The sequence below is a fragment of the Anguilla rostrata genome, chromosome 13 (assembly GCF_018555375.3).
Source record: "Anguilla rostrata isolate EN2019 chromosome 13, ASM1855537v3, whole genome shotgun sequence".
In the NCBI taxonomy this organism is placed as follows: Eukaryota; Metazoa; Chordata; class Actinopteri; order Anguilliformes; family Anguillidae; genus Anguilla; species Anguilla rostrata.
This window is the reverse complement of record NC_057945.1, coordinates 26,641,320-26,662,620: the sequence shown is the minus strand read 5'-3', so window position 1 is coordinate 26,662,620 and position 21,301 is coordinate 26,641,320. Positions and strand designations below refer to the sequence as shown.

The 21,301-nt window shown below is 43.1% G+C and overlaps 1 protein-coding gene across 1 annotated transcript; it reads right to left on the bottom strand.

Annotated features, from left to right (window-relative positions):
* Positions 1–1,256: 1,256 nt before the first annotated feature.
* Positions 1,257–21,082, bottom strand: nampt2 (nicotinamide phosphoribosyltransferase 2). The gene is made up of 11 exons (XM_064304563.1): positions 20,889–21,082; positions 14,856–14,991; positions 12,689–12,792; positions 12,445–12,573; positions 11,858–12,016; positions 5,768–5,898; positions 4,907–5,132; positions 4,493–4,612; positions 4,220–4,360; positions 3,094–3,219; positions 1,257–2,678 (listed from the first exon to the last, which is right to left on the bottom strand). Exons 1-11 carry the CDS (start codon positions 20,934–20,936, stop codon positions 2,505–2,507), a joined length of 1,494 nt encoding a protein of 497 aa, XP_064160633.1. The 5' UTR covers positions 20,937–21,082; the 3' UTR covers positions 1,257–2,504.
* Positions 21,083–21,301: the final 219 nt, after the last annotated feature.

Genomic DNA, 21,301 nt, shown 5'->3' with positions numbered 1-21,301 from the left:
GCCTACGTGTGTGTACAAATGGATCTCCTGTGGCAATGTAACCAGAGAACATGATGTGAACTCCAAGTGTCTAAACAACACTGGAAGTATGTACCCTCTCCGAAACAACACTTGAGTTCTGGGAGATACAACACCTTGTTTAGCCTAAATGAAAATGTTGGAACATGTGGAGCACATGTTGACCAGGGCAGTTTTCTATCATATAAATTTATTTAACAAGATCCAGAGCATTAACTCCATTACAGATTTTCCCAATATGAGAAATGAGCCATCTCATAACTCTCAACATGCACACAAAGACACTATATTTTGGTTGGACACAAAAAAATATATGAAAGCGTCAAGCCCTCTAGGAATTACTAAGCTGGAAATGCTAAGAACCAGGCGAGGTGTGAGCTTGCATTTTACTCTTGCAGTACTCAATGTGCCATATTTTGGGTTTGACAGGTTGTTTTATATAATGCTTGGACATGTAGTAGCATGCCAATTTAAACATTAGATGCTGAGAACAGATAGAGCAGTAGCAGAGGAGAAAATCTGCACACATGTGGTCTACTGCTCTGCCCGGCTGCATGTCAGAAGCACAGCATGTCTCCAGTTTTCATCAATTTCTAATATATGCTCTGCATGTAGCACAATTAGGTTTTATGCCAACCAATGACATAGTATTAGGGAGCCTTCAAACATAACAAAGAAAAAAATAACAAAGCAAAATAACAAGATAGTGTCCTGATGGAATGATTAGCAATCCAGCAGGGAACACAACTAACTGGAGTCACTATACAGCGATACATTTATAAATGAAAAATAAATCCATGCAGCAGTCTCTTGGCTCAAGCAGTGTCCAGTCTGACATTTGAACTGCAGTTGTTTCTCCATGCTCCCTCAGCTATGACAGCTATGGGGTGTTGATGGGTTAACCAAAAGGGCACTTTCTATTTATACACAATTAAGTGTTCAGGGTAGTGAGGACTGATCATGCTAAATGTGCACCCCAGGCTATTTTCAGCCATTAGCCTGTTCATTCCACAATGATCTCATCAGATTTTAAAAATAATTTCTTTTTTTTAACATTGCATAATTAAAAACAGCGCAAGGTTAAAAAAAAAAAAAAAAAATTATTACGGTGATTCTCAAGTCAACTATAATTGCAGTAGAAATAGAGATAAATCATAGAGCCTTGGGTCCATTATGACAAAGAATAAGACTAAGGTAAAAACGAATGAAGGAAGTTTCAGCGACTGTTCATATGGAAGTTTCGGTTGAAGATCAATTTATTTTGTTGTCATACAAAATATCACTCTTTTTTAAAAACAAAACAAAGACAAATTTTCTGCCACTGGCATGCTAAAAATGATTATATTTTCAATATTTACACAACAGCATAATATACAACACTTTTGCCTGTGTATTATTGGTATTGTATTAACATACAGTATTAGGTATAATAGAAAAAGAGGTAGAATTAATTGCTTCTTGTCCAAAGTTTCATTTAAATATTGAAGATTAGTCGTTTGTATCAAGGAAGATTTCATCATACTGCATACTGCAAAACTACCATTTCTATCTATCCAGGGTATGAGAAGTACATTTGCAGCAGTCTGCGACTTTGTCAAAGTGTCAAACGTAACACCAGAAAACTTGCAGAGTGATTAAAATAGAATTAAATCAGTACATACAGAATGGTTAAACATAATAAAAAGCCAATCTAAAACCAAAATACCTTAGGGATGCGTTTTAATAAGCAAAAAAGTGTGTCAACCAGTGTTAATATTCTGGTCTGAGGCGGTGGTCAGATCGAAAGGCACCAGTAAACTTATAATAATCAGCTTATAATTCAGTCAGTTTTCAGTGCAGTGATGCATATGCAAAAATGCAACCATACTTGACCAGTTTATGCTGGGAAACCTTCAGCTGCTGTATTTCCACTTTTGACCGCTTAAAATCAAACTTCCTCATATGTGGTGATACCAGTCTAGGTATTATGATGGGCCAGGGACTTCACTAAACTAGACTTATTTTTGGATAGATGGGCAATGTTGAAGACCATGTGCTGGTGGGACAGGGAGCATGTGGGGCAACATTTCCCACCCTTTTTAAGGCAGGTCATTTTGGACTGAATAAGCCCATGTGAAAATGTGAACAGCTATGCCTTGCTGCAGATTTAGTTCGGTTCAGAGTTCAGAACCACAACTAAATGAACTTCAGCTCTGCACACTGGAAACAAAGAAAAGACACCCTATCCCAGACACCAAAGAACAAGATCACCAGGACCACCAGCATCATCGTCATCATCATCATCATCAGCAGCACCATCATCAATATCATCCAACGGCCACTCTTAATTCTCACTTTCACCTTACACATTCCCAACATTATAATTACGATGAAGAGGCGGTTTTAAGGCTTTAATAAATTAGTGTCGGGGACTGGAGCTTTGCGAGGCTGAAGTAAAGGCTGCTGATTGGTCCCCCACGCGTAGTGTTGATGTGAATCCTAGCTGGTCAGTGCACTCCGTTCATGATGTGTTTTTGGTGAAGCACCTCTGCATTGGGGCTGTCCCGGTTGTGCTGGGAGGGGCTCAGGTCGTCCTCGCGCAGTCTGGCATTCTTCCGAATCTCCTCCAGAGTGTACTCCAGCAGGATGGATCCGTTTTCAAACACGGTCACCAGCATGTCCTGTAAGGAGAAACCAACACATCCTGTTCAGACTGAATGACTGCAGGATCAGCCCCCAGCCTTTAGAGTTTTCAGTATTCTTCCGTGCTCCAGGGGGAGCAATAAGCAAAGAGCGAGTATTTGGTTAGTGATGATCATGTGCACAGTCATTTCAGATATGACGCGCAGCACAAACAAATAAATAGACAACGCACACACCTACCACCCGCCCCCACAAATTAAAAACTGAACATCACTCATGGTGAAAATCCAATCAGCTGGATGAAATGTACGGGTGACTTGCCAGTGGCTAATGGGCAGGCCAGCACCGCACGAGATCCCTGCTGACACTAAGCCTATTCTGTCCGTCTTGTGGAGGAGGACCGCCCCTAAACCCCCCCTCCTTCAGGCCGTTAAAGCATCTCTGAAAGCTCACCTCCTCAGGCTTGCCCACACCTCGCTCCACTGTCTCAATGAATCCATCGGAGTTCCTCCTCAGAGACAGGCGACCTCGCTTTGAACCCTTGGACGGGTCCGTAACGGGCTGCTTGTACACATCCATCTACAGAAACGGGGAAACACAAAATGGTTGAAGGCCGGCATTACGGGTTTATCAGAGCTGAGCCAGGACGGCCAGTCTGAATCACATCAAGAGCTCGAAGAGCACACCCTGCTGCGCTTATTTTCTTTGTAGTCACAGAGGAACCATTACACAGGCGATCAGCAGACCAGAAACCCTTCTACAGCTCGTATCTATAATATATCCACACATCCATATACGGACACATGATTTGACGTAAATCCACAAGGCCAGCCAAGCATGTTCTTTATCACTCTAGGACCCACGCTAAGCATTCTAAAAGGGGAAAGTCTCATTGAAAGCACCATTTATATAGCTTCCCCTACAGTGTATATAGCGCAAGACCACAGAAAAGGAAAACAACCTTGTGATAATAATTTAAAATAACGAGTGTACATTGACTCATTTGTATGGGATTAAAACAGCACATCTTGTATGTCTTTCATGGTTTCAATTTCAATATTTCCCCTTATGGCAAATTGTAAAACTATAGTATGGTGAGGTGTATTCGTAAATTTAAATTGGATCGCATAAAATGAATCACATCATTAAAAAACAATGTATGAAACAATCGCACAATAAAATAAGATTTTTGTAGTTCTATAAAAATAATAATAGTAAACATAACTTAAATAAAGCTCAAGTAGGTCCTTAATTAAATGAGAAATAGCTCAGGAAAATGTATAATACTTATTTCAGGCATATATGAAAATTAAGAACCTAAAATTCTCTTTAGAGAATGAATATTCAAATGAGGTTCTTGTAGCAATTAATTGCAGCCTCAGCATTTCTTTTACCTCAGGGTTTGTAAAAGGTCCCAATCAACTGCAACAAAGACTAGAGACAATTAAAAGCTCACAGATGCAATATGTCATAATTAACAATCAAGCACACTTCTTGCAGCCTGTTTTGGTTTAGGAGCTATAGGGGTCTAAGAGCAGATAAGGTTTTAAAGAGTAGAGAATGGGATGGATGCACCTACCCCCTTGCCGTTGGTCTCCACGTAGCTGCATTTGAAGGCGCAGTTCAGGGTGTCTCTGTTCAGCTTCTGCAGGAGGGCGCTGCCGCAGCCAAAGAACACGTTCTCCGCGCTCCACCCTTCATCGCTCAGCTTCATCAGAATCTGAACAGGAAAGAGGAAGACCATCAACCATCTCCATGGCAATGTCCGCAGGCAAAGATGGAAGAGTAACCAGCAGAAACATCACGTGACTTCACGCCTGTCCCATGCTGCGAGTGGGAGGGAGCTCCTCACCTCCTCCACAGACTGCAGGTCGATCCCATCCCCCTGGATGATGCGCAGGTAGGACGGGAGCAGTTTGTAGCCAGCGGAGTTCACCGAGCTCCCGAAACAGTCCTCCAAAATCTTTATCACCTGAAATGAGCCAGGCCCATAAAATGATTAGAGCAGTAACTGCACATGCTCAGTGTAAACTTGGGCTGGTGACTTAAGTGCAGTGCAGTGGGAACGCAAGAAAAGACAAACGCGTATTTTGATTGACAAATCATTTTCTTATTTTGCATTAAAAACAATCATTTATTCAATTCATTTTTGAAGATGACTACTTTCTCCATTGCATAAAATGAAGAAGAAAGTGACCAATTCCTAAATATGAGGGGGAGGTGAAGCAGAGCAGGGAAAGGGACAGATTCAGGCCCAGAGACTCACCTCAATGATGGTCTCGGCGGGATCCCCAGAGTCGGGCCGGATCACCAGGGTGGAGTCCTCGCTGCGCTCCATCACGCGCTCTTTCAGCTTGTCCCCCCAGATGTGCCTGCACGCCTTGAAGATGTCATAGCTGTCACTCACCACGGACAAGGGCCCTGAGGGGAACTGGTCCAGCAGGCTCTCAAAGGCGTCCTTCTCCCGGCTCCGCCCCCAGGAGATGATAGTGCTGCACACCAAAGCACGAGAGAGAGGAGTTGGAAATCACAGTTCAGTGCGTTACTGATACAGAAAGGGCAGTGTTTGAGTTGGAAGTCTCAGTTCAGTGCGTTACTGATACAGAAAGGGCAGTGTTTGAGTTGGAAGTCTCAGCTCAGCACGTTACTGATACAGAAAGGGCAGTGTTTGAGTTGGAAGTCTCAGTTCAGTGCATTACTGATACAGAAAGGGCAGTGTTTGAGTTGGAAGTCTCAGTCAGCAGTTACTGTACAGAAAGGCAGTGTTAGTGGAATCACAGTTCAGTGCTTACTGATACAGAAAGGGCAGGGTGTTGTTAGTGTGGAACATAACGTAGTTTCAGTGTGCTTACTGATACAGAAAGGGCAGTGTTTGAGTTGGAAGTCTCAGTTCAGTGCATTACTGATACTGAAAGGGCAGTGTTTGAGTTGGAAGTCTCAGTTCAGTGCATTACTGATACAGAGAGGGCAGTGTTTGAGTTGGAAGTCTCAGTTCAGTGCATTACTGATACAGAGAGGGCAGTGTGAGTTGGAAATCACAGTTCAGTGCATTACTGATACAGAGAGGGCAGTGTTTGAGTTGGAACTCTCAGTTCAGGAAGCAGAGTGTTCAGGTGGGTCAGCTCACCTGTGCTCCGCTGCAGGGATAGAGAAGCCGGCCATGGGGCAGCTGTAGTAGCGCTGGGCCATCAGAAGGCCCGCCACAGTGTCTGTGCTGCAGAAGTTGACCAGGTGAGCGGCCCCGCCCAGCGCCGCAGACTGCAAACAGCAGGACACAAGAGCTTCATTCACGGGTCAGACAGCACCTCTCCATCACATCTGCCATGGACACAGTGCTGCTGGAGCAAAAACTCACCTGTACCTGTGCCATTCAGTCAGTCTATGCATTTCCCATTTACAATCATCTTGTCACACTGGTTCTCAGTGGAAATTTTCCAAAAGGAGTTTAAAAAATAAAAAATAAAAAAGCTACATTTGAGCCAATATTGGAAAGACTGGAACATTTAGGTACTAATTTGTGTAATGAATAAAAAATCTATTGTAGAATTTCACTCAGCGGAATCTGAAACTGAAACTGTGCCATGTCACTCACTCCAAGTTGTATCTTTTTTTTGTGGTTAAGACCATTTGTGTTAAACGCATATTTGTGTACAATTATGAAAGTACACATGAACGGTACGGTTCAGTTCTGGCACGTCCGAAAATATTTTTTCCACCCTGTAATGATTTAGCTCACAGTTTTAATGAATTTAAAAATCTGTACACAGGGTCCATCTCACTCCTTTGGGTGCATTAAAATGAAGTGCCAGATGACAATTTGCTGTCAGTGCGAGGTCGGTACATTCATGCTGTTGTGAGAACTCGGTTATGGGGTTAAGCACACTTTGCCATTTGTGTGTTACCAGTCACAACCCCGAGGCCATTCACACTTGGGGAGGATTCACACCACACTTACACTTATCAGGCCTAGACAAATGCCTTTTATTAGGATGTCTTTTTGCTAAGTTCGACTTCAAAGAGATGTATCCTGCAGGTTAGGGCAGAGCCCCCTAATTACATGCAAAGTGTGTTCATCACACTTCCTCAGAATTTTCGCTTTGGAGGTTAGCAAGGTTGCACAGAACAATTGCCAGTTTGTGTGGTTGGTCAGGTCATGTGGACTTCATTGACAGTGTTGTGTATATAGGCTACTCAACTCCAGAATTAGCATCCTTTTTTAAAATGAGAAAAACTGATTGTATAAGAAAACAATACACTAAATGCTTTAATTTTTGAGGAAACTACATACTCTCACTCTAATAAAAATTATTCTCATAAAACATTTTTTTTTTTTTGAGTAACAGTATTAAAATTATAGAATACTTAAAGAATACTTAAAAACAAAGTGATCACTGTGATGAAATTCTTATTTATCTCTTTCAATTTTTTCATTATTTGTCTCCAGAAACAGTATTGTTGCCTTTCACCATTTCCCGTTGCACTTGGGAATAAATATGAAGTCGCACATCTAAAATTAGTCATTCATCACCAAGGGGAAAACCAAATAGTTTTCACCTCAGAAGAGACTGATATTTGGGAGCTACACAAATCAGGTAATGGATATAAAAAAATAAAAAAATAAATGACAAAATGTAGAACTTTGTGAGAGGGAATGAGATCGTGAGCTGCGTTCCCTGTGAAAGATTTATAAAGGTCATTATGAAGCTTCAAGGGCTACCGCCTTCAGAATGCACACGAATAGCCTTCCAGTCACCAAAGTGCCCCTTGCCCTTTGGCAGCGCGAGCCATGTGTACTGTGCGTCTGTGAGTCCCAGCCACTGCAGCTGGCACTAGCAGCTACACGGTGACCTATTTTCTCAATCTGCTGCAGCCCCCCCCCCCCCCCCAGAACACCTGATAACCCAGAGTCCCCTCCGCACCGCAGCCAAGACCAAACGCCGCCCCACCTTTAGCAACGTCGTCACCGTTCGGAGCACGGCGTTCCAGCCAGCGCAGCGCGAGCGGGCGTGGTCATTAGCCAGGCAGCAGCTACTGCAGACGAGTGTGGCTTCCCCCTTTAGACTCAAGGATTAGTGCTCACTCTGTCTACATGCAGGATCCCAGCCATTAAAATGGCCCTACAAAAGACGCAGAAAAAAAGACAGACCCGTTGTCTTTGTGCCTTTGGTCTCTGAAACCCCATCCCCACCGCTCCCCCTCTTGCAGTGCACAGGAATAAGCTTCCCGGCCACAGTGCAAAGTAATTCATCACAGCAGGCGATCGAAATGCATGAATCACTCAACAGACAGAGGGAGAGGAGAGAGAATTTTCATCTATTATTCACCTAAAAACTCAGATGCACCCTCTCTCACTCACTTTCACTCACTCCCTCCCTCACAAAGCCTCCCCCTTTCCATCACTCCCCATCCCCTGATATGACATGCTGCAGTACCTCAGGCTACACTACCGTAATGCGCCGGAGTACCTCAGGCTACACTACCGTAATGCGCCGCAGTACCTCAGGCTACACTACCGTAATGCGCCGCAGTACCTCAGGCTACACTACCGTAATGCGCCGCAGTACCTCAGGCTACACTACCGTAATGCGCCGCAGTACCTCAGGCTACACTACCGTAATGCGCCGCAGTACCTCAGGCTACACTACCGTAATGCGCCGCAGTACCTCAGGCTACACTACCGTAATGCGCCGCAGTACCTCAGGCTACACTACCGTAATGCGCCGCAGTACCTCAGGCTACACTACCGTAATGCGCCGCAGTACCTCAGGCTACACTACCGTAATGCGCCGCAGTACCTCAGGCTACACTACCGTAATGCGCCGCAGTACCTCAGGCTACACTACCGTAATGCGCCGCAGTACCTCAGGCTACACTACCGTAATGCGCCGCAGTACCTCAGGCTACACTACCGTAATGCGCCGCAGTACCTCAGGCTACACTACCGTAATGCGCCGCAGTACCTCAGGCTACACTACGTAATGCGCCGCAGTACCTCAGGCTACACTACCGTATGCGCCGCAGTACCTCAGGCTACACTACCGTAATGCGCCGCAGTACCTCAGGCTACACTACCGTAATGCGCCGCAGTACCTCAGGCTACACTACCGTAATGCGCCGCAGTACCTCAGGCTACACTACCGTAATGCGCGCAGTACCTCAGGCTACACTACCGTAATGCGCCGCAGTACCTCAGGCTACACTACCGTAATGCGCCGCAGTACCTCAGGCTACACTACCGTAATGCGCTGCAGTACCTCAGGCTACACTACCGTAATGCGCCTGTCTACGTACCTCAGTACCTCAGGCTACCAGTAATGCGCTGCAGTACCTCAGGCTACACTACCGTAATGCGCTGCAGTACCTCAGGCTACACTACCGTAATGCGCTGGAGTACCTCAGGCTACACTACCGTAATGCGCTGGAGTACCTCAGGCTACACTACCGTAATGCGCTGGAGTACCTCAGGCTACACTACCGTAATGCGCTGGAGTACCTCAGGCTACACTACCGTAATGCGCGGGCAGTACCTCAGGCTACACTACCGTAATGCGCTGCAGTACCTCAGGCTACACTACCGTAATGCGCTGCAGTACCTCAGGCTACACTACCGTAATGCGCTGCAGTACCTCAGGCTACACTACCGTAATGCTGCTGCAGTACCTCAGGCTACACTACCGTAATGCGCTGCAGTACCTCAGGCTACACTACCGTAATGCGCTGCAGTACCTCAGGCTACACTACCGTAATGCGCTGCAGTACCTCAGGCTACACTACCGTAATGCGCTGCAGTACCTCAGGCTACACTACCGTAATGCGCTGCAGTACCTCAGGCTACACTACCGTAATGCGCTGCAGTACCTCAGGCTACACTACCGTAATGCGCTGCAGTACCTCAGGCTACACTACCGTAATGCGCTGCAGTACCTCAGGCTACACTACCGTAATGCGCTGCAGTACCTCAGGCTACACTACCGTAATGTGCTGGAGTACCTCAGGCTACACTACCGTAATGCGCTGGAGTACCTCAGGCTACAATGTTGTAATGTTCTGGCACCTGTTCTGTTCTGCCAGCCAGAGGGCTCCATCTGGCGAACGCTGTCCCTCTGCCCGTCACGTCCACTGATGTTATGTTACAACTTGTTCCGACCCCAAAGCAGAACACTGTCACAAACTAAAATCTACATTTACATGTACAGTCTTAGCTCAATGCAAGCCTCATATTCATTTTTTTTTTGTAAACACACAAACTACTTTTATGCACATTTATACACTTTTATTGCAAGTGTATAATATAATACCAGTTACAACAGGAAATGAACGCTGTGTGTAATAGGAGGTATGCCAAAAACTGGTATTCCCTTTCCTTTATTTTTAATCACAAGCAAAATGTTTATAAAGACATAAATGGGATTCAAAGACATTTCGCAATTTTACTGCTGCCCGGTGCATGACTGCTTCCACGCGTCCAGCATGAACTCGATGTACCCCAAAATTAGTACAGCCCGAGGACAGGCTTGCCCTTTATACAAGGCTCTTATTACCATACTCCAGTACTGCCACCCAGTTTCAAAGTGAATTAGGAGAATGTTAATCAAAACGGCAAGTCTCCATTTCAATTTTTAACCCTAATCTGCTTTTCCCACAGATTTTATAATTTGCATGTAAAATCTCTGCTGATGGATTAAGCACAGATTGCATTAAACCGTAAGATAAGTACTGAAAGTACTGGATGTACTTGGCACAGCCTAAGAACTGTTCTTGTGACTTTAGTTGCAAGAGATGAGGCCAGCGCTGTCATAAATGTTTCCGGTCAGTAGGCCTCAGCATTGGAAATTGGCTAGCTTTTATAAACATCTAATAATCTATACCTCCATTCCAGGTAATAAACCAACACTAAAGCTTGTACAGACACAGACAATGCGTGTGTACAAACCAACATGCGCATGCACACACGCACACGTGTGCCAAGTTAAAGCTTGCAAACAGATTACAGGGTACCAAATCTCTACAGATCAGGGCTGTGGCCTTAGAAGATCAAAGTGTTGGTCAACTAGGACTTACGGGCTTTCTCCCCAATGAAAAGCGTGTGATAACAGCACACCCTTTGCAAGCCTGTGCAGGAAACAACGTGCTGAAGGCAACAGTCTCCCGCCCACTTCACTAATCCAGTGAAGTCACCCAGAACAAATCAAATCTATAACTGACATATCTACTTCCAGGGAAAACCGTCACTCCCACATAATGGTTTCCTGCACATGCTGCAGAACAGCACTGTGAGTCGGCCAGCCGGGTTGCACCTTGCAAAACTCACCGCTTTCGTGTGCTACGGTGTTTTAAGGTCAGCCACGCCCGTCCACCCTGCAGCAGTCACAGGGGGCGGTTTTGACCTTTTCCATTCAAAAAACTCCACTGAAGCTATAAGATTCCCTTCCAGGTCGCCAGCAGGGAGAAAAAGCACCGCCCTGCCACCCTGGGGATTAACGGACCACGGTACCTACAGTACGTGCTCCTCTTATTTGTGGAGTCCTTTCATCAGAGCAAACACGTCTGATACTCCTCATATGAAATCAGCTTCTGCCAGCTGGCTGCTCCCCAAGCCAGGAAATAATACTATAGCTTTTCCCCAGCTGCCTTCGACTCCAGTACTTTTTGGCGATGCAGTAGCATTAATGTGAAATAAATAGGTATTTTGGTCAATAAGACCATTCATTTGTAAAATAGTGCAAGACCACTGAATTCTTAGTGTATATAAGAATTTACCCAAGGTATATTAAGGAGATAAAATACTATATTTGTTTGACTTGCGTGAGGATTAGGTTCGCATAGATAGCAATATCAGCACCAATGCAATTATATTTGAATACATTTTGATCTGTGATACCTGGACCAAAGTTAAAATCCTCCCTCTTGGTCAAATTGATTCAAAAATCAAATATATTGATTTAGATGTAGTACTACATTATGAATAGGTAAGAAATAAAAAAACACAAATTGATTAATTACACATTATTGAAATTACGTTCCATGGTAAAGTATTGACAGTGGTCACGCAGAATTAAATTAATCTTGCGAGGAATGACCATTTGATTTTATACACAATGGATTTAACTCAGTGTGACGGAGTGGCACACTGCCACATCCAGATAATATACAAAGCTGACCCCCCAAGAGGATGGGAGTACAGAGACCAGGAGAAAGGGGCACAGCTGGATCCTACCTCTTGTGACGAAACACCTCTGTAGCCAAAGTCGTGCAGCTTGAATTCCAGCCCCTCTAGGCTCCCTGACGTTGCCTTCAGGTGCTTGGCCAGAATCTTTTTGAACTCCCGAGAGATGGTCGCCACGGTGATGGGATACCACATCTGGACCAGCATGGTCTGCGGGAAGAAATAAATCACACGTGGGTCATACTCATGTCTTCTACACCCTCTCTGCCTCAGTGTTGCACACCCTCCATAAAGCAGTGTTGTACACCCTCTCTGCCTCAGTGTTGCACACCCTCCATAAAGCAGTGTTGTACACACTCTCTGCCTCAGTGTTGCACACCCTCCATAAAGCAGTGTTGTACACCCTCTCTGCCTCAGTGTTGTACACCCTCCATAAATCAGTGTTCTACACTCTCCCCATATACACAACCAGGCATGAGTATTCTACAGAGTCTCCAAGCAGGTCAGCTGTATTACCCCAGACAACACCGTTTACATAACTAAAACAGCCTGTATTCTCCCCATAATACATAAAAAGCAAGACAGTTTTAAATAAATAATATATCTTTGACAAGCAGGCCTTAAAAATAAATTTTTACCTCAATGTAGTTTGTGAGCCAGAAGAAATCCGGGTCCGTGTTTTCCACTGTGAAGAGAACGTTTCCCCTGGGAATAATCTTCCCTTCTGGAACTGCTTTGATCCGGATGGGAAGTCGACCATCATACTTCTAAAGACAACCAGGAAATCCACCATGAACCAGGTTTGCACAGAGTACACAGCACTACATATTTCAGAAGAATATAACAGGACAGCTTTAATTTTGAGGAATTCCAGATGTTTACCTCCAATACTTTTCTCCATCCCTCCTCATCAAAGACTGACTGTCTGAAGTGTAGCTGGTAGAAGAATTTTGCCTCTTGAATCTTCTCCTCTGTGATGACTCGTCCTGGGATTGACATAGGGAGAGAGCAAGAGACACATTTAGTAATGCATGAGAAACTAGGGAAGCACAATATGGGATCAAAAACCAATATTTAATTGGTTGTACTGGTCAATACAAATAGCACACTCCTATATTGGAGCTCAAATGCACAAAGCAGCCAAGTTGGCACATTAATGAGAGAAGGAGATGAGGAAAGACATCAACCTGAGAAGGAAAAATGCAACAGATTTTATTTGTACAACTAAATATTTCAACCCGGTTATTGAAAGCCAGACTATGGAGTCTCTGTATGGCTTTGCTTGTGAAGTTGGTTACGAAAAATGATGTATTAAAAATAAATGAGAGGTTCAGATGACTAGAATCAGGATAATTCTAGAGTACGACAATTTCACTTAATTTAAAGAATCAGTATCGCATCCAATGCATTGCCATTGCGGGTGTATGAATCATCATATTGGGCCATCACTGGGTCGATACAGATAAGATCAATGCAAGCAATTGTCAGCAGATACTGATCCAATCCCAATATTATCACACAAGCATGTACCTTAACGGTAGCTGTTGGGAGTGCTGGGGCAGTCAAACATCCTCCGCAGCCTCCTGCCAGCTAACTCCAGCCCAACACCTGAGCTGTTGACACAGCCTGTGCCCACAGGAAGGCCAGGCGCTTGTGTACAACCCAACCCATGAAACACTGGCCGCACACCAAAGTAACAAACAGCAGCGCTGCTGCTGGCCAGGCCCGTAAAAGGTCATCCCTGCAGGCCTGGGGGTAATCAGCCAATCAAAGGGTGGCGGACCGGAACGCTCAAACCCCCACTGAACCAGCTGTGTCACAGAGCAGATCAGAGGCAGACACTGGTGTGGATGAGGTTAGCGTGCCCACATTCCACACGTGTCTGGAGTCAGTGCTACAAACACACACGGCCCACATGCAGTTTTCCCAAAGAGGAAACACAAGGGCAGGGCCCGGCCATTATTTTGTGTGAAGGGAGGTCTTTATATGGGCCATATAAGAGTATTATAGTTAGCGTCTAGCTAAATTCATTCACTTGCCAAGGACCTGCAAAGGTAATTTTCAAGGACTTCATTTCTAAATCAATGACCTTAACAGATCTTAGTAAAATATACATTTAAAACCAACCATTACACCATATGGAAATTAAATTACTATAGAAAAGACAGTATTATACAATCTAAATAAATAGCAAAAATAAATAAATAAATAAATAAATAAACATTTAAGAAAAATTCTCTCTTGCACAACCTTGAATATTCCACATTGCTAACAATTGCAATGTGTACAAAGGCCTGTGGGAGACTCGATTAAGTTTTTTTTTTTTTTTTTTTTGCAGGAGTCATGTGATCAGCAGGTCACTGCAAGAGGAAGGAAAGGGAATATTCTGGCTAGCGTTCTTACAGCCCAGATAAGTGTTAATGCCTTTCCTCCTTTTTCTCCGCAGTTTGTAAAGCCCAATCACGCTCATGTCGCAGTGCTCGCTGCAGCGATTCAGCACTGCGCAGGCTAGCGCAGGCTAGCGCGCGCTCTCCTACGAACGTGACGGCACTGGCGTGATCTGGATCTGACACCAGACCACGGGGCCCAACCATGCACTACAACAGTGCCTTAACAGTAAAAACACACCATAGTAGTGAACATTATAGATACATTTATGTTCAGAGCATTCATCATTTAAAACTAATTTTCATGCAAGAGGTTCACAAATAAGTAATCTAAACAATGAATGACTGTACCCCTTATTTAACCATTTAGCAGAAAGCAAACCAACAACAAAATACGTTACACAGCTGTGGCATTACTTTTGATGATGTTAAAGACCTTCAACAGCTTTAAGATTTTTTTAAAGACATTCAAGACATTTTAAGACATTTCCAAAAAAGTAATTACAAACGTACAGTACAAAGATGCAGATCACATTTCAGTGCACAATGATGCAGATAATATGGAGAAAATCACACATTAAATAAATCACAGGCTCTGATGCTGTGACCATTATCAATTGATTCTGATCCATTCAAAGCAAGTGCATGATGGGACAGTGTACCTGACAGGTATTTCTTCAGGAGGTATTGCAGGCCAAAAAACACCACTTCGTTGAACTGGCCCTCCTTCCTGCGGCGACATTCGAAGTAGGAGTACACCTTGCTCACGTTCGGCGGGTACTGCTTGTAGTGTGTGATCTGAAGAGAGAGGTTTGGGTGAATATATATACACATACACACACACACACATATATGTATACATACATATACAGAGGCCAGGCAGGAACTTTAACTGAAAGCCAGTTGGTACAGATGAGTCTAGCCACTGGACACTAGCACACTGCCCCGCCACCCTGCCCCTGCGCCCAGGATTGCTGTGATAAAAATAAACAAATAAAAGGCTTGCCAGAGGCTTGTTCAGACAGCAAAAGACATTTCATCAAGTACTTAAAGTACTTTTTTTATTGCTTTGATTCTAATGTTGACCACATGGAGGTGCCATTAATGCGTATGGTGCACTGTGTTAGAGGATAAATCTTAACAGACCAGTGCATAAACAGCTTACTGGTTAACGTGTACAGGGATTACAGACCCACATGATGTTTTTCTTTTTTTGGGGGTGGGGGGGCGGAGGGGGTAACACACATCAGTCACATAATAAGTACAGACCTTCCTTTCTTTTCCAGGAAAAAAAAAATTAAAAATTAAAGAGCAACTACCTTGCATTTGGTAATGTACAACAACCTGCTTTGCATTAAAGTGAAATAGACATCTAAATCAAAGAAAACTCCAAGGCACTCTCTTTAACAATTAAAATGCCTCTATTGTTGTGGCATGGTCATATTAAACCTTTAAAAACAAACTCTGACGTGTTTCAGCATCAAGCTTTCGTCAGGGAGTAGGCCTAGCCTATGTTTTGACTCCCTGACGAAAGCTTGATGCTAAAACGCATCGGAATTTGTTTTTAAAGGTTTAATATGACCATACCACAACAAAAAGGCATTTTAATTGTTAAAAAAAGAGTGCCTTGGAGTTTTCTTTGATTTTGATGTCTATACTTATCCCATCAAAAGAGCACCTCAAACAAACTCAAATTGAGTCCAGGAAGCGCTCCTGCCCAAACATTTTTTGAAACAGACATCTACTCTAACTGCCTTTGGCCCCTCGGACCCTTCAGCTGTGCTTGAAGTCATAAGAATTCTGTTCTGTGGAGCAACATTTCACATGTTTTGCAAACATTCAAGGGCACAGCACAAAGTGCGGGGACATTGTGTCGCTATCTACTGGATAATGAGTGACACACAGCGCCTGCAGCAAACATCAGGAATCCTAGACTTTGCCTTTATCAAATCAACAACGGGTGGCAAAGGGATCCATAGCAACCAGGCAAATTAGAGCTAGCTCTGAAAACAAGATTCTGTCAGACTAGCACGTTAGCATGACTCTTCTCCCCTGCCATATGCGGTGTGGACATAATGCATGGGCCTCCTCTGTCCTTAATGCCAAAGCATTCGGATGTTACAGAGCTCTCAATACACACACAAAGAATGTTTAAATAATGCCATGGTCTATGAAAAGGTAGCACTCGAAAAAGCATCAACATTGACAACGGCCATGCCATTAAAAAACAGCAATGCCACAAGGCTGGACAGATGACCGGCCAGACTTTTTTCATGCGAGTGAACAAGTCTCTCTGCAAGAAATAAGCTGGAGGCCTTGTGGTTTATTAAAAGGGAAAACCCTGTCTGTGGGCCCCCCAGGTCAGGCCCTGACTGTTACAACACAAGGGCAATATGTAAGCGTATCAAATTACAGCATTTAAGAAGGCTAAATAAACTGGCTGTTCCTAACACGCTGCTGTCCAACACACAACACGCAGTTCAAAACTCAGGCATAAGCCTACAAAATAAACCCCGTTTGAACCACCAAAATATGAGTTACCTTGGATATAGCCTAAGATTAGCATTACAGACAGAAATATAATAATGCTTTGTGGTTAGCGGTAAAAGTGTACAAATTGCTGGTAGCGTCCCCGAGACAATTATCCATGCAGGGCACTGTATTAGGCTTGGCCAAGTTATAGGAGAGAGATGGAATTTGAGAGGATACTGGCAGCTCTTCAAGCTCAAATGTGGGTATGGATCTATAGGCTACATTTAAGAGAAATTTTGTAAATGCATTATGACCTGGAATTGGCAGACCGGTGCATCTGGGGTAACTCGTGTGCCCCCTGCATTCCCTGCAGGTGCCACTACAACTGAAACGCATTCATAGAACCGCTACACTGGCCCCGAGCCAGTAAACATTTTCTGAGAAGCAGGCCACACAGGACAACAGGCTAGGGCTGACTGGAAGAGAAGCTCATTGCTCACTGGACAGAGCAGCATGTGTCTTCCAAATTATGGGGAAAGCAAAACTTTTTAAAAAGCTTTCAGAAAATACTATGGTTAACTAAGGCAATAAATACTGCTCCGCGTCACAGTATCTCACAAACTGTTACTGAAGTAGAATCCTTAGACGTATCCATCAGCAGCTTAGACAGTGCAGAACCCAAAGGCTATTTCTATGACTTAACCAAGATCAATGACAAGATACAGTTAAGCATGAACAGCAGTCAGCCTACATAAAAAAATTAATTAGGCCTAATTTATTTATTTTTAATTGCAGTTGGTATAGGCTAGTCCAAGCAAGAATGTTTCTGTATGTAGACTTGGACAATAACTGAAATATCTGTGCACATAACAAATTAGAATCACCACCCAAGGTTAGCCCAGTTATGGCCCTTTCCAATAATGGATTTTATAGAGTACAGATTTGCAAGCCCACTCCATATCTAAAAAAAAAAAATTATAATCAGGAGTGGGAAATGTCAATACCAGTGCATTGCTCCATATGTTACAGTATTTAAATGTTTATGGTTACTGCAGGCTGTACCATTCCATTTTAGGATTGTGGCAACTGATTCTTCACAACTATCCTGCAAAGAACATACAAGCAATGCCTGGACTATCTCTTCTGCACATTTTACTGAGAATACGTGAAAATGCATGCATGCATGCACCTGGGTAAACACCATCTGTTCCAAAACCTCCTTTCTTATTCTCAAATTAGGAAATGTAGGAATATTTCATTTTGCACAGCCATCCTTGGCCATTTATTCATAGCTGATGACCAATACCGACATGTTAAGGACACTCAAAAGCCCTCTTCCTCAAATTGCACAATTTCCTGGAAGGAATAGCATCCAGCTCCAAAAGAGTTAGAGGACAAATGAGATAATATCCAAAGTAAAGACTCAAATGTAGGCTTCAGCCATCTGTTACAATGAAAATCCTCTGACATTTAAATCAGTACAATGACATAACATGCACATTTACAATGATCAGAACTGGATGTTAAATTATTATTTTTTAAATTTTCCAATAGTCAGGGAAAAATCTCTAAATACAAACTATTTTTCATAATTGACAGCATGTGTACCCATGGTCCAAAACCTAATCTGGACTGTATTTGTACTGGCTGATTGGCAGTGTTCCTCAGGAAGAGAGGGTTTTCTCCCAGCAGGGTCCTCACCACGTCATACAAGAGCGACTCCTCTGTTCAGTTGGCTTTCTGCAGTGCCAGCATTAGCCTGGACAAAACGAGAACTTTCCTAATGCAATGACCATGCAGAGTAAAGAGGTGGAGGATGTGTGTGATACTCTGGGCTCATCTGCATCAATGGAGGATATTGGAGATGGACCTACAAGCACAATGTAGGTGCTCCAAAGTGTAAATAATGAGGATAAATACAAGTTAAAGGAACAAATATGACATACACACATCATTCTGCCTAGTGAAAAGTTGAACACTGTAAAGCCATCCAGGAACATACTGTAAAAAAGGTAACCCGGCTCCATCGACTGAAAACAGGAATTTATTTTTATTTCTTTTTGCAGTTGAAGGTATAATGAAGAATGACGGAATGGCTTGTAGCAGCCCTGTTGTTTTGCTTTTTTAAAAGTTCAACAGGCAAGCCGGTGCCCGGTGGTGGCAATATTTTTCGCGTAAAAACATGTCAGTACAATGAACAGTCTTGACGTGTAGAAGTTTTATAGAAATAAAAAATGCAAGTCCAAATGTCCAAAATGCTCAACATGAGGAGATACCAGGAAATATTAAGATTTAGACATCTGCGGTGTACACAGGGCTCATTATAGTGATTCAGCCAAATCAGTGGCACACTATTGTAGGTTGCCAGAATACTCCCACTGAATACAGAAAAGGTGTATGGGTTTTCTTTCTATAGCACTGAAGCGAAAAAGAAGAAAGGTTATATATGACTAGAATTTAAAAACTAAAAATATATATTTAAACTATCCAAACGTCCATCGGTTTAATTAACAACCATTTTACTCTCTCCCAAAACATGTGAAGTGAAACTAGGCAATATTTGCCAAGAACCAAGATCATAGATCAATTACTGAAATAAACAGTTCCAACAGCCTACGTCATTACATTATCTTCTCATAAGAGCCGTGGCAATTAGTGGTTTTAAGTAACAGCTGATTGGCAAAGGAATTAAGAGAACAAAGACTGGAATTCCCTGAACTTTCCTGTACGCTCAGCATTGCATTAAGTCATCTTATCCAGATCAGACAAAATTTAGCCTAATCCTGGATTCAGAAATTATATAATGTATGCACGTGCTGCCCGTGTGTGTGTGTACAAATAGTCCCGAGGAGGTAAGTGACACATTTTATCACAGTTCTGTCTTCAATATTTCACCTCAAATAAGTTACTAAGTCCAACACCGTTTCTGCTAATGTGGTGAACGTAAAAAAAGTCAGAAACAAGATCATATGATAATTTTCTGCAAAAAAAAAAAAAAAAAACATTCGCTGCGATCCCGCGGAAAAAAATATGATACGAGGTCAATTTGACACTTAAGTAGATGATGCTGTAGATATTGTTGGTGCCAATAACGTTAACTACGTGCAATGCGCCATACACACCACCTGTGTTGTTTTGTAATACAGTGACGTTACAGTTGAAAGTTGTATCTGTCATACAGTCATGTAACCTTTATGACAACTATGATGAGAGTTAGCTAGCCATGTTTCAAATGGAGCAATCGATACTGACTGTTAGTGTATCATTCTCAGTGATACGTGTAGTCTGAGAACATGCAATTGGACGTTAGCCATCTGGCTCATTCATTTCATTATTACCTCCATAACCAACTAGCTAGTTAACGCATGCTAGCTATAGCATCGTGCTCTAACGTCCAGCTGCCCTAAACATGCGAATCTTAGCTGACGGCAGCATTCCATTTTTGTTGTCTCATAATATCTGTTGAGACCGTATGAATTACATCTAAGCGAGTGGCTAAACTAGCTAGTTGGACCTAGCTAGCTAAAGTCAGCTACCCAATTTAGCAAGCTAACTAGCTAGCAAAGTTACTTTGCACCCAAGCAACGTCACGTCTGTTCTCATTTCTTTGTTGAAGTCACTATTAACTGATGTTAGCCAAGCGGGTAACGTCAAACAGTTACATGAAACGCTACGGTTGTTTATTATGAAGATCAAACGTTAGCAATCATAGTTTAATCATAGTCTAAGTTTGTTGGCTAACTGGAGTTTGTTGGCTAACTAGAACCTGAGCAACTCTCCAACTGTCCAACGTTATCCAATTTAATGATAACGCACACTACAATGAAATAGCTAGCTAACAAGCTAATGTTAGCTGTAGTCTTAATTTCAATTTCGGTTTCTCAGAATTGTCATTACCCAACGAAGCTCCACCCACAATCCTTCTTTTTCAATGACAAGTTAACCTAAATAAAGTTCGCTAGATTGCTCCTATCTATTCAACAGCCATCATCACTCAATGTCAAAAAGCACTCGACACTTTAGGTATCAAACATTATCTAACTTAGCTAGCTAGCTGCCCTGGAAGACATCGGACATTGTCAGATTGCATTGACGTTGGGTAGCTATCTAGACATCTAACTGCACTTTGAGGCTAATGAAGCACACGAAGCCAACAAAGTCACCGGTTCTGTTCGCATTCGTATGCGTCAACACGCTAACAATAGATAGGTACGATAGCTTACCTTGTATGAATCTGTCGCAAGCAAAAAATTAAAATCCTGTGCTGCCATGTCTGTCTGTTAACTTGTCAAACGCTAAATGCAGTTTACCGCTCTGGTATTTATAGTTTTCAAAACGAAAACGTGATTTGAGGGGCGGAGAATGGGAATGTCAACCTTGAATACATTCACAGTCAATTCCACAGTGTGGGCGGTATCTAGTTCTTGTAATCCACCACCCTGTTATATTCGACTGGTTGGGTTTAGTTCAGTTCACGGAGTAGGGGTGGAGTGGGGGAGGGGTTCGCCGTTGATGCCGTAGTAAAATACATTTAGGGGTGGAGATTTGCCATGTAAGTTTCGATTCCTGTCTTGTTGCAGGGTTTTCCTGGATTTTAAAACGCTCATGACTTTGAATAATATTAATTGCCAGACAC